Raw genomic sequence first — 12,953 nt, forward strand, 5'->3', positions numbered from 1 at the left:
GGAAAAGCAATAAAAACAATAGCCAAACACTGTTGACAAAAAAAAGGCTGCAACGACGATACCGAAAACAACGAAACCAATGCCCGCAGTTTTTGTTACGACAAAGTTGCACGTGTTACGCTAGTGGAATTGGGCTGGGATACATATTTTGCACTTGTCGCTGCCCACACTTTCTTGCCACCTCCCACTGTGCAGTAAAAGGGCGGTTTAAAATGTCATAGAAAAAAACTCTACTTCTCCCCATTTGACAAGCTTACACACTGAGGTTTCGGTTGAGCTTTCTTGGAAGTAAAATCTCCCTAAAATAGACACTACGGATGGCTGACGTGATTGCCCGTTGCTTACCACAACCGACCGGAAATAAAGCCGGACCGAAGCCGTGAATGCGTAAATCGCAGAAATTGAATTCCTCCACCCATCACGGATCCGTGGGATAAACTGCCATCGGGCAATTCGGACGGATGGAAATTAATGAAAAGTCTGTTCCGCCATGCCCTTTTTACTTGTTTTTTCTACAAAAATGTTTAAGAAAAAAAGTGAACACGGAACCGAAATTTTACAAATCATCAGCGCAAACTGATGGAGAGAAAAGTGTAAACAAAAGCCCAAGCAAAGTGACCAGTGGTGTGGTACGTTCGGTTAAAATCACTGCTTTCGAAATTGTTTTCGCGGTGCCGTTCCTCTGGGAATTGAAGGTGATGTTTTCATTTCTAATGGATATTGTATCCACCATTTCAGATTTGAACTTTAATTTAACTTCGATAGAAGATTCCATCACTTTCGACATAGCTAAGGGAAATTAGGACAAACTGTGTTTGAATATTGGAGGAAGGCATTAAGATATACTGATGATCTGACGTTCTCAACCGAAGTGCCGAGATTAAATAACACTTTTAGTGTACTTATATCACAATTTTTCTACTTCTTATTAGTAAAAACTCCAGAGTTTTATGAAAATGCAAGCTTGTTGTCGTATCACATAGCAATTTACTGTTTATTACTGTAAAAATCAACATAGCTCGATAGTATTTTGTAGATAAAGATAAAGATTAAATGCAAAATTAAGCATTCTGAAGCTGCACATGCTAAGAAAACATATTTTACTTATGAATTTAAATACTGTAGATTGAATATATGACGAGAAAAACATTTCTTATAATATTTTCTTATTCGTTATTTTCAGATATTGTCTAGACCACAAGGACGTTTACGTATTCTTCCGCGTCATGTAGCAGAGTTTGAGGTGTAAAAAAGAACATTCGAAGAAGAAAACAGTTGTAAAAAGACGCAAGTAACTGGAGCACACAACAACCACACCTCAATCAAGGAAAGCAAATCATTTTCCAACCACTTGCCACAATGGATCCACCGAACTGGATAAGAACGACTACTTCAGGTCGGCCGAGAGCTCTAACACGTTGCGGCTAGTTGACCGGCGACTACTTTCTGTGCGCTGTCTCTCTTCTGTCTGTCTTTCTTACTTCCAACAATCCAACGCACCACAAAGCCAACAAACACACGCACACTCTGTGGCACGTGGAAGGGAACAGCGATTTGCACTCAAATAGGACGCAAATACGAAGCGAGAAGTGCAAAATACTTCGCGGGTTATTGTGAAGCAGAACTACTAGCACGAACAAAGAAGGGAGAGCGAGCCTCCCCTCACTAGGCCTACCGATACAGATCGCCTACACCCGACGGTCACCCAACCGGACCAATGTTTAGCAGCAACAGCCACAGTAGCAACAGCAGTAGTAGCAGACGGATCACCAGCCTGGACCGACGACGACTGACGCAGCTGACAAAATGGTGCACGCTCTTCATCATTTTAGAGTCTACGAGCGTTGGAAGCAGTAAGTGGCCAATTGTTTCCATTGTTGATTTGAGTTTTTTTCTCGTTTCAATAAATGATTTAGTCATCGTGTGCGCCGGCAAGACGGCAAGCTTCGTCACGTTAAGGGCGTCTTAGATGTTAGGTCAATATTTTTAAAATTCATTTTCAAGGCTCAAGGCTTCAACCAGCACCCGGAGGCTGGGCAGAAAGAGCGATACATAATAGTTATCGTCCGAACCGAATTTGGAACAGTCTATACTTCCACTCTGGTTGATCCAATAAGTCCAATTGAGCAGAGTTTCTCCTCTCCCCATGGCCGTAGGTAATCAATTTTCCGCTCGAACAAGACGCCCTCGTCACAATTTATTTTTTGTTTAAGGTTTGGCAGTAGAAAAGAACCATCCTCACCAGAGTAAATGGAATAAAAACTGTCTGTGATGAAATCATCCACCTAAAAATAAAAGAAAAGACAACAAAATGGGACAGAAATAACGTAATGCAATCAAAACAATCAACGAAATGTGACAAAGTGAATGTGTGTCGTGTTCCTGAATCTCACAGGCTTCCTTAGTACAGGTTATCCCCTTTGGAAAGGAAGCTACAGCAGGAAGGTTTATTTGAGGATAATCCAGCAAAAGCAAAAAAGATTCCGTACAATTCAGTACACTGCTGGCAGAAACAGTAAAGAATGAACACAAACAGTGCATGGCTGTTAAGGATTTTCCATTGGCTCGAGCTTTTGCGTCTTCTGATGTGCCTTTTATCGCTCGTCACCAGCAATGACCTGCTGATGGGTTGGCCCATCACACTGTCCAATGTAACATAACATGACAGCTGCTGTACCTGGCGATGAAGTCTACTCAGGCAGAAACACCCAATTTCCAAGAATTCCATTTCATCAAATACGAAACCGGCACAGTTTTACGTGAAAATGATTAAAAAATGCTTTTCTTAGAATTTTTACATCATTTCCCACCATCGGACCATGCACACATTTAAACCAATCGGATGTACTATTTGAGGGGATTTGGTGTTGCTGGCAGTATTCGTGCCGAAGCTCATGGATTACGTGCTTCATGGAAAAGCGACAGACAGAAAGTATCATAGTATTCTTCCTGCAAGGGGCTTGCGTGCTAAAAATTGGTTCATATCGACCGAACCAGTCCCGAGCGAGCGACCGGGCCAGATAACAATAAAATAAAATTCTACCACTACTCTATCGTCAAAAATCATCCCAATGAGGCGGGAGAACCGACACAAAACCAAAAATGAAGCCCAACAGCCCCACCGGAGCTAGCGTGAGGTTCGTTGGTCTAGGGGACCAATTCTAGCTATTTCCAGAACGCCCGACAATCATCACCGCTTGAGAACTGACATGAGAAGAACAAAAAAAAAGTGAGCCCATGCCGAGTTAGTACTTGCTGAAATTGAATTTTCCATTTCATCGATTATCCAGAATGGTGCTGTATAGGATCATCCTGATCATGGATGAATTGGAGAGGTGAAGGTGAATGGATGCTGTGGGATGGCGAACGAGGAGCCTTCCCATTCCAACTCACTCACACACCAACCTTCCATTTTGTTTACTGCTTCACTTCGGTAAAGTGTTGCCACTGTGTTACACTGTGAAAGTGAGGGAAACAATAAAATTTCTGCCTCAAATCCAACCGAGCAGGGATAGGAAAGTTTTGCTACGAGTTTTTTTATTTATTTTTTTTTCCTACTCGGCTTTCCCTTGCCGTACGAGTTCGATGATAAAATGGTTTGTAGGGATTCGAACGAGTCCCATTCAGAATTTGTACGAAGCTGATTGAGCGCATCCCGAATCAGCACAATTCGAGAGGAAACCGGCTGAAAGCTAGCCCGTTTTGTTGGAAAATGTCATCAATAGAGAGAAACTGAAGCAAGCGTGCCTCAAAATGTCGTCGAAAACGACCATCCGTTCTGGGAAATAATAAACATGGGGAAAGACATTTTGCTTGCGCTTCTACGTGCTTTTCTATTAGACTGTTGTGCGAAATTGTTACACCTACAAGAAACGAGGAGCAAGAGATGTACAATTTTCGTCTGTATGTCGTGAGTTTGAATTAGTCAGACAGATATGCTTGCGAAAGTTAAGCAGAACAAAGTCTATTACTCATTGGGGGAGTTCACATTGAAAATCTGGCCATGAATTGTTTATCTGACCATGAAGATAATTTGATATTAATAATCAACTACGTAGTTAAACCTATTAAAAGATGTGACCGAGTGCGGTATGCGGTTTCGGCACTGCTCTTACACACGACAGAACCGATACTCCTACCTACACGGTTACTTCTTAGTATGAGTCTAATATGATATAGCAAGAGCATTATCTCAACAATAAAATACCTTCAAAATAGTGCCATAAAAACCAAGCCAATTGAAGCCATACTGGATTGAGTCTCAATCGGGTGGAGCTCTAACCAAATCGAGTTTCAACCAGATCAGGTGCGATTCGAATCTATTCGAATCAGAACCTGAAGTATTATCAACCTTTGATAGGAATATATTACGCATCCAACCATGTGCATGAGCATGTCTGTCGACCAAGTCTCACAGTTTACACCTTTTTACACCGCCGTCCCGCCAACAAACCGAAAAGTTTGCGTGAAAATTACTTGCTTAATTGAAAAATTTAGCACAGCCCCCGAAAACGAACAAAATAACTACTTAACAATATTACGCTCACCGACCGGCCGACACCGGTAAAGGTAGCTGCCAACAGAAAAACACACAAAAAAGCAACAAACCATACGCCCTAATAGCTTGACGCCCGATGATCGATGAGGATATTGTTACTCTTCCGTCCGACGGTACTTTCCCAACCCTACTAACGGGTCCCTAGTTGCTGTTTCTGGGTGGGAGTTTTGCACAACTTCTGCCAACAGTTACACGCTTAGTACTGCTCGCCTAGGATCCCCCGGTTTGTTCGGGATCGAGTGTAAGATTTATTTCAATTAACGCAACTTTTCCCACTGTTGGACAGATGAGCAATACAGGGGGTAGTGAGGTAGAACTAATTGAAATGAAAATATGCAATCATGGCATGAAGGATGAAGCTGCTGCTGAGACGTCTGGTGATTAATGTTTCCAGACTGCTGATGGTTTAACGCTGTTGAAGAACGGTTACAATGCAACGGTTACAGAATTGATAGCTTTTTGAATGAGATTTTTGCGAAAGGTTTGCGATTGAAATTAGCAAACTAAATGGCTTTAAATTTTCCATCTAATTCATTTTCGAGGTCTATGTTATAAGCAATGGATAACGTCTCAACTCAATGATGCGTGCGTCTCACTATGCTTCTACTTTTCATTATAGGTTTAATCACTTCCACTAGTCGTACCTTGTCCACCAGCAGTACACCGGCCACTATCAGTAGCAGCTCTACCACCACCACCACCACCACCACCAGCATCACCATACCCAGTAGCAGCAGTTGGTTGGAAGGTACGAGCCTCGCCAGCTCCGCCGATCCCTACTCTTCAACCACAGCCGCAGTTCCTTCCCTCGAAACACTGCCCCGTTTCGAAGCACTCGTGCAGGAAAGTCCAAACAGTTCTCGGGGCAAAACGCTTCCCCTGTTGGGTTCGGGTGCACTCAGAGAAACCCAGTCGTCCCAGTCGGTCCCCGAGGGTGGTCAAAGGCTATCGACCAGCAAGCGTGGTCCCGGTAGCAGTAGTAGTAACACTATTAGCAGTAGAGGTAGTATCACTAGTACCAGCGTTTATGATTCGCTGACATCCCGAAGGTCGTCCGGATCCGACGGTATCAGCAAACTCACCACCATCGCACCGGAACTGGTGGACGGTCTGAGAGGTAGCGGAGCGAGCAGTAGTTTTAGTAAAATCACTAGCGCCAATCTAATACTCGCCGAAGGTGGCCACGGTGAGTCCGGCAAGATCGGACCGGGTCAGAAGGTGCCCGTGGGATTCTCCGGCAGTAGCAGCACCAGCAAGGGTGGGTCTGGGAAAACTTCCAACACGAAAGCAGCCTCGTCGGAGGTTGAACCAAGTGGTAACCGGCTCGAGGGTGGCGATGTGACCACTGCTGAGGGTAATTTTAGTAAAATGTACTTCGAAACTGACAACCACACCACCATTGCGTCCCAGGTTGGCTCGATAGCGGTGTTGCCGTGTGCAGTACGTAACATAGGCGAGGGTGTGGTAAGTATAAGTCTTTGTTTGATGAATGTCTCAATACTGTCGTCTTAACTAATGGTACTATCCGTCTGTCCCGATTGTGATTTTTAGGTGTCATGGATAAGGCGAAAAGATTATCACCTACTCACGATCGGTGTCACTACCTACAGTAGTGACGAGCGGTTTAACATCATCCACTCAGAGGACACGGAGGTTAGTATGTTGCATATGATCCTTTCACGTACGCAGCCAGATCAACGTTGTGAATGACCATGCGCCTCCATCGGGTTTTTCCTTTCCTTATAAATCGTCGAAAATGGACCGTGCGGTTGTGTCAGTGTGTTCATTTAAAGCAGTGTAACTGTAATAAGTGATATTAGGAGTATATTGAATACTTGCTACTCTTTTAACAACTCGCTCGCAGTAACAAGTTATGTGCGAAGCGTACCATGCGGTACTCACAACACTTTTTGAACATATCTAAGCACCCAATGGAACAACGCTGCGGCATTTGATCTGGCGATTCCATTAAGAAATGAACGAATGCATCAAAAACATACCGAGGCTGTGTAAGAGAGCGAAAAATAACACTTCAACTACAAGTACCGCCAGAGCGGTCGTCCCCTTAAACAATCGCGTAGGCAACCTTCATCATCAAAGTGACTGTGGTTGAACATGTCGAACGGTAGTATTTGCAGACATCTTAACTCGCATCTCCCGTGCCATGTTGGCTGAACCGGGTTCGATGCCCAGTCATGGTACCACAAATGCCACTGAGTACGAGTGTCCGTACACAATTTTTACTACCCTATTTCGGTTGGCCCTATCATTCTGGCGTGATTTTCTTTTCCTCTTCGCTCTCCTGTTCCACCTTCAGTGATGGTTGCCCGTGAGAGCGTAAATCCGGTTTTTATGTGCAACTACCGATGGGATTTTAAGAGGCATCCTTCAGGAACGTGCCGGGTCGGAAAGTGATTGCATTGGACGGTATGAGTAGGCTCTGGTAGGCTTGTAGGGATAGTATAAATGATTCTGAATGTCAGATGTAAAAAAAAAATCCTTAGTGTGACACAGAATAATTGTGTGAAAACAACCTTTTGAAATAGGAATTATGTAAAGTGCTTTTCAATTCAATTCATAAATAATAAATAGCATCTCATAAACTTTGAAAGTTACATGGAAAAATTGTTTGAAATTTAACATTTAATTTTATATGCACACTAAAGCGAAGCAGTCATCTAATATTCCAATTCAAATTACACATCAAGTATTTCATCCCATACTTATAATACTTCATCCTTTTCTTCACATTGACTATGCTGAAACTGTTAATTTTACGAACGGCTAAAATATTCCAGCTAACGAGTTTCTACCCTGGTAAAATGGTTCTACCTTCTTTTACAAAGTTTCCATGCGGTGCGTGCGTATCCACACAATCGCATCAGCAAAGCTGCAACAGCCCGAATGTGAATGAACTACGCTAGAATGCGTTTGCAACAAACGAAATTATTACACTTGGCTGGTTGGCTGGCATTAAGTGCTCTTCAAGGAAAAAGACGCTGAGTTTGCTGAGGTGCTGGAATATTTTTTTTCCATCTCGCTCCCTGGCAAGTGTACCAGGCAGGCCAATACGCTCGATGGCGATAAGTGACGGTGAGCTTAAATTATTCATGACTTGAGACAGATGAAAGATGTGAACGTTCCAAGCTTAGGGTAGAGCCAGAAACGTCTAACAGATGGGAAGTCATTTTTAAACGACGTAAGACTTAGTCCGTCAGCCTCCGTTGCTGCTGGGTTTGTGCTTACACTTCTCCCGTTAGAAGAAATTTAAGCAAATTCATCTGAATCCATTCAAACAGTGCAGCGGTACGGCGAAAGTGGTTTGAGTGAAAAATTCATTCAAAACACTAGACATTTCCACTTTCCGGGAAGTGTGTGCCAGGACTTCTATTTCCCTCCCATTCACACACACACACACGCACACATTTCATGTCATCACCAACGGGAATTCCCGTATCAATCAACCCATCCTGGCTAGCGGACACGCTGAGTGCGCTCGTCGCAGATGCAATTGAACATTTTAGCACCATTCGCCATCGCTTGGTATCCGACAAGCGCAACCCGAAACTGTGCACTGGATGGAATTTGAGTGTAGGAACAGGCTCCTTACTCGAAAAGCGCACCTAAGAGCGTTCCAGTTTGTGGTTTTAACTCACATTTCGATCCCGTACTATTTGGGCTGGCCCTTCGCTAACATGCACGGCACAGTGGGAATACTATGGGAGAAGATTTGGTCTGCGATTTTTCGGCGAGTGTTTGTAATAAGTCTACACTACCTAAAAGCATGTAAAATGTTTTGCTCTAAAAATAAGTGCGATCCTTTATAGCCAGCGTCTAAAAACCAACATCGCGTAGACGATTATTTCTAAATGTCGTTTTGCATACCATCAGGCGTTTTCGGGAAACAGTACCATTCAACAGTCAATAAACACTGTCGACAATTGCGTTAATTAGAAGTCCGTGATGTTTTGGTTTCTACATTCCTAAACTAGCTGGAACTAATCAACAATATTCCAAGAATAATATTATTACTAAAAACACCGCAATTTTGATCCTTCTAATACCACTGTGCACACATTTGACCGAATGTGCGAGAATCTTCTTCCCTTTGGTTACATTATTCACTAGTCTCGAGTATTTCTTGCCATAAGCATCCGTCCTCGCGTGCAAATTCAATCATCATCAGCATCATCATCATCGTCATCAGCAGCACGGTTGCATCACGTAGTGCAACAGAAGAAGCACATTCGGATGCATTAGCTGCCTAAACCGCAGCTGCACCGAACCGGAAAGCGTACGCCCATCATTCACCGTCAATCGGTTGTAATAAATTTTATCCATGTGTGGGTCTGGACCGGTCTCAGCACTCGTTAATTATGCTATCCATTCGCCGAGTTGAATGTTTTACCAGCAGCATCGAGTTCCACACCCACACTGAAGTACAGGAATGAGTGAAAACGTACGGTTGTTCGCGTTGAGTGATGAAGCATTTGAGCAATTCAAATCAACAACCCAAATGGCACACGGTAACAGAAGAACCTTTTGTTCCAGTGTGGGTAACGTTTGTTGCGCAATTAAGCTAAATAATTTAATCGCTACGTGTACACCATACACCTGCAACACCAAACAACATCCAATTAAGTTTAGCTTGCTATTTTCTCATGATTTTTCGCTTCGAAGAACAAGGACTAATGAAGCGAGACACAAAAGAGCACATTTCTTTAACTCACTCACCTCCATGCGCGTTCCGCGTACTTGAATTCCTCACAGCTTCCTCTCGCGACAGTACTTGCGAAGCGAACAATTATTCACCGCGCGCTTAATTAACTTTCCTTCCTGCGAGCGTCAACTTATCGATTTCATTTGAAGCCAATCCAACAAGTCTAATCGTTTTTAAACCAGCCCTACAGCGTTTGTGGTGCTATTTGCAAGCGTGATTACACACTGGTTCAACAAATTTAACCAACCGTACAAACCAAATCCAAACAATTTGGACGATTTTGAAGTGCTTTAAAGAGAATTGCTAGCTGTATTGGTACGTTACGAGCGGAAGTCACGTGTTGGCCCTTTTTACGACAAAAATTCGATCCACGTGTATCGCGGATCACTGCCCAACCCAAACCCTCCCTGAAGCTACCAACAACTTTCGATTTCATTTTTAAACATTTTACCTCCCCAAGGAAATGTGTTGCTTCCGTTTAAGCTTCCGTAACAGAGAGTGAAGCACGGTGTACCGAGTACAACGGAACATTTTGTAGCTTATTTGTTTTTGGCACGTCTCAGAACCTTAGCTGGTAATTACCGAGAAGGAAAGGTTTCGTGACGAAAGGAAAGACAAGCAGATTCCAACAAACAGCGAAAGACAGGGAAATCGAAGCAGAAAAAAGGCCTATCAAATCAAGCACGATTTGCTGGTGGATTCGCACTGCGACTATGGTTTTGGACTTTGTGATTTCCGGCACTGGAATGGTGGGTAGAACGGTTTGCTGAATTTCGGACGATTTTTCACCCGGTTTGGGTGAGGTTAAGGCAGCTTGGAATGTTGTTCCATCACGCTCCTACCTCCGACCAGTAAGCATTGAAAGAAGATGAATTCCTTATGCGTTTTTTTACGCCCCCTACGCACGCAAAACTTCGTGCGGCCAATTTTGGGCCCGTTACAACCCCCATCGGTACAGAACCATTAGTTCGGCTAAACGACTGGGACGGAATGTTGTGTATCCAGGGAGCGACCAAATTGAGCTAATGCTCGGTTTCGCTCACCTACCGTCGCTTCCTGTGAGCACGAGGTGGTCAATAAAATTTGCTTTTATCGCTTCTGCCTCCCAGCTCCATTGGCCTTGGGCGAACACGACGGCTTGAGAAGCGAAAACACAGACTACACGACCCACGTGGAAGGCGTGGAGCGAAATAATGTCCCATCGGTCAACGTTTGAAGCTGCCACTATTAAGCGTGCTAAGTCGTGACCGGCATTCCCTATCAGCGAATGCTTTGTATCGATCCGGTCCGGCAAATAATGACCGACGGATCTGCGGTCAGAAGGGATGAAGCCGGAAGGCTGGGAGCATGAGAGATCTGTGACTCTTCTGCCACGCAGGAGCATTGATGTTTATTGTCGTTTTCCGGACAGAAAACCATGGCGAAACATGATGCCACAATAATGGCTGGCAAAGGTTATTTAAACGCTGGTAATTTCAATCAAATCAAGCATTTTTGCAGGTCGATGTAAATCGGTTTGCCGATGAATTGAGCTGTGAATGTGTAATGGTTAGCTTGATTATTTTATTGAAAGCTGCAATGGCGAGCTAATAAGAAGCATGTGGTGTATGAAAGTGTAAATAATAATCGATTTATTTATTTATTGACAACGTGCAATCCAATTGCATACCATAAGGCGTATTTTATGGAATATCACATGTCCAATCCAATTACCCCATAAAGTATGCAATTTGCGTTACTTAAGGTTTACTTTATTGAATTCATCGTTTACGATGCGGTCTATGTTCTTCATTGTCTTTTTCACAGGAATGGCCTCTACAGATCAAATACGTGCAGTTACGAGACGCCGGTCTTTACGAGTGTCAAGTTTCAACCCATCCACCGACGTCAATCTTCGTCAAGCTGGATGTAGTTGGTACGCACCTTATAATTGCTCTCAAAATAATATTCTTGCATCATCCCACTGTAATGATTTCATGCACTAAATCGATACATATTGTGTTTGCTGTTTTTACTGTAATGCAGAAGCAAAAGCGGAAATTTTCGGCCCATCGGAAAAGTATCTTAAACCGGGCTCGATGCTCCGGTTAACGTGTCGCGTCGTACAAAGCAACGAGCCACCGTTGTACATATTCTGGTACCACAACAATCGCATGATCAACTACGATGCACATCGGGGCGTGAACGTATCGACGGAAGCGGGTAAGTACTGTACGGTTTACCTCATTTTATGAATGGTGATGGTGCTGCCATGAGCGAAGTATGAAACAAACAGACAGTTTTACTTCGATTAAAATAACGCTTTTAATTTACTTTGGATCGCTCAGTGGAATTAATTCTATTACAAATACCTTTCTGCACCATAATTAAACATGCAAAAGTAGTGTAGTGCACCATCATTTACATATGCAGCATTTGTTCCCTTTCGGCCACAAGCCAGTTGGTTTGTTAGCAGATCCTTTAAACATCGTCTTTGTTTTCTTTTTCCTGCAGACAATCGGTACTCGGAGCTTGTCATTTCACACACCAATACACTCAACTCGGGAAACTATTCGTGCGTTTCAAACAATGCCGTCGCTGCATCTACGCTGGTGCACATTCTGAATGGTAAGTAGAGATGAACATGCATGCAAACATTTCAAAAAGCGTACATTTAAATCGTACAACTGGATTAACATAATCTTCACACCAACAGTGGAAATGCATTTTAGTTTTTTTCTGCGGAACATTGTATATTTTAGATTTAACTTAATTTCCTGCATTCGATTTCCTATTGCTTCGTTTGTATCAGTATCTAGTATGTGTTATCTATCCATTACAATTTCCTTTAATTTGGGCTTTTATTTTCAAAGGCGTGTTGTTCAGAAACAATCTTTTTGCTGCGTTTTTCCGAATAGAAACGCATGGTAAATATTATATTGCATTCAACACTTCCTCGTCTCGTTCAACTTTAACCTTTTACTTTTGGGATCACATGTCTCGCATTTCGAAAATAGCCCTAATTTATACATCTCTACCGCAAAAGGCATCGTTTGTCATAAAAAATGGATAAATTATTATTTTCATTTCAAATAAACATACAAATTCCATATCAATTTATAGGCAGTGACATCATGTCACAGTTATCGGCACCTTTTGTGCTGTCACCTTCGTGTTCGTAGCTATTAAAATTGTAACAGGACAACAATAAATGTGTGATACTCGCATCCGTAGTCCACTCCACAGCCGGATGCTTATTCATCCTTTCCGCCTTCTCTCTCACGCTCTTTCTTTGGCTTCTCTCTCGATTCGTTTTGCACAGGCGAAAACCCGGCAGCCATGCAACACGGTGATCATGGAAATGCGGTCCTGGTGGCATCACATATTCAGCTGCCGCTGGCAATTGTAACATATCAGGTCATCAATTTCGTCTTAAATATGCATTGAGTTCACTGCACAACGAGGACAATGCCGACTAAAAGTGGCGCGTAACGGTGTACGAATGGAAGCGACAAAACAAACCAACCCAAACGCACAGCGATGGGGAGCATTCGATGGGGAGAAAAAGCTGGATCCAATTGTAGTAATGAAACCATTGCGTAATGATTGAAAATCAGCTGCTCAGCTGCAGCGTACAGTTCGGATGAACTTAAAAACAAAACTAGTGTAATACGAATCAGATGGAGTTTAATTACA

The 12,953-nt window shown here is 43.0% G+C and overlaps 1 protein-coding gene across 1 annotated transcript; it reads left to right on the forward strand.

Annotated features, from left to right (window-relative positions):
- The first annotated feature begins 1,717 nt into the window (after positions 1-1,717).
- On the forward strand, positions 1,718-12,736 carry LOC128713365 (uncharacterized protein DDB_G0271670-like). The gene is made up of 7 exons (XM_053808223.1): positions 1,718-1,853; positions 5,178-6,022; positions 6,110-6,211; positions 11,085-11,193; positions 11,304-11,480; positions 11,772-11,885; positions 12,580-12,736. Exons 1-7 carry the CDS (start codon positions 1,718-1,720, stop codon positions 12,702-12,704), a joined length of 1,608 nt encoding a protein of 535 aa, XP_053664198.1. The 3' UTR covers positions 12,705-12,736.
- The last annotated feature ends 217 nt before the right edge of the window (positions 12,737-12,953 follow it).

The sequence above is a fragment of the Anopheles marshallii genome, chromosome 3, assembly GCF_943734725.1.
Source record: "Anopheles marshallii chromosome 3, idAnoMarsDA_429_01, whole genome shotgun sequence".
NCBI lineage: Eukaryota > Metazoa > Arthropoda > Insecta > Diptera > Culicidae > Anopheles > Anopheles marshallii.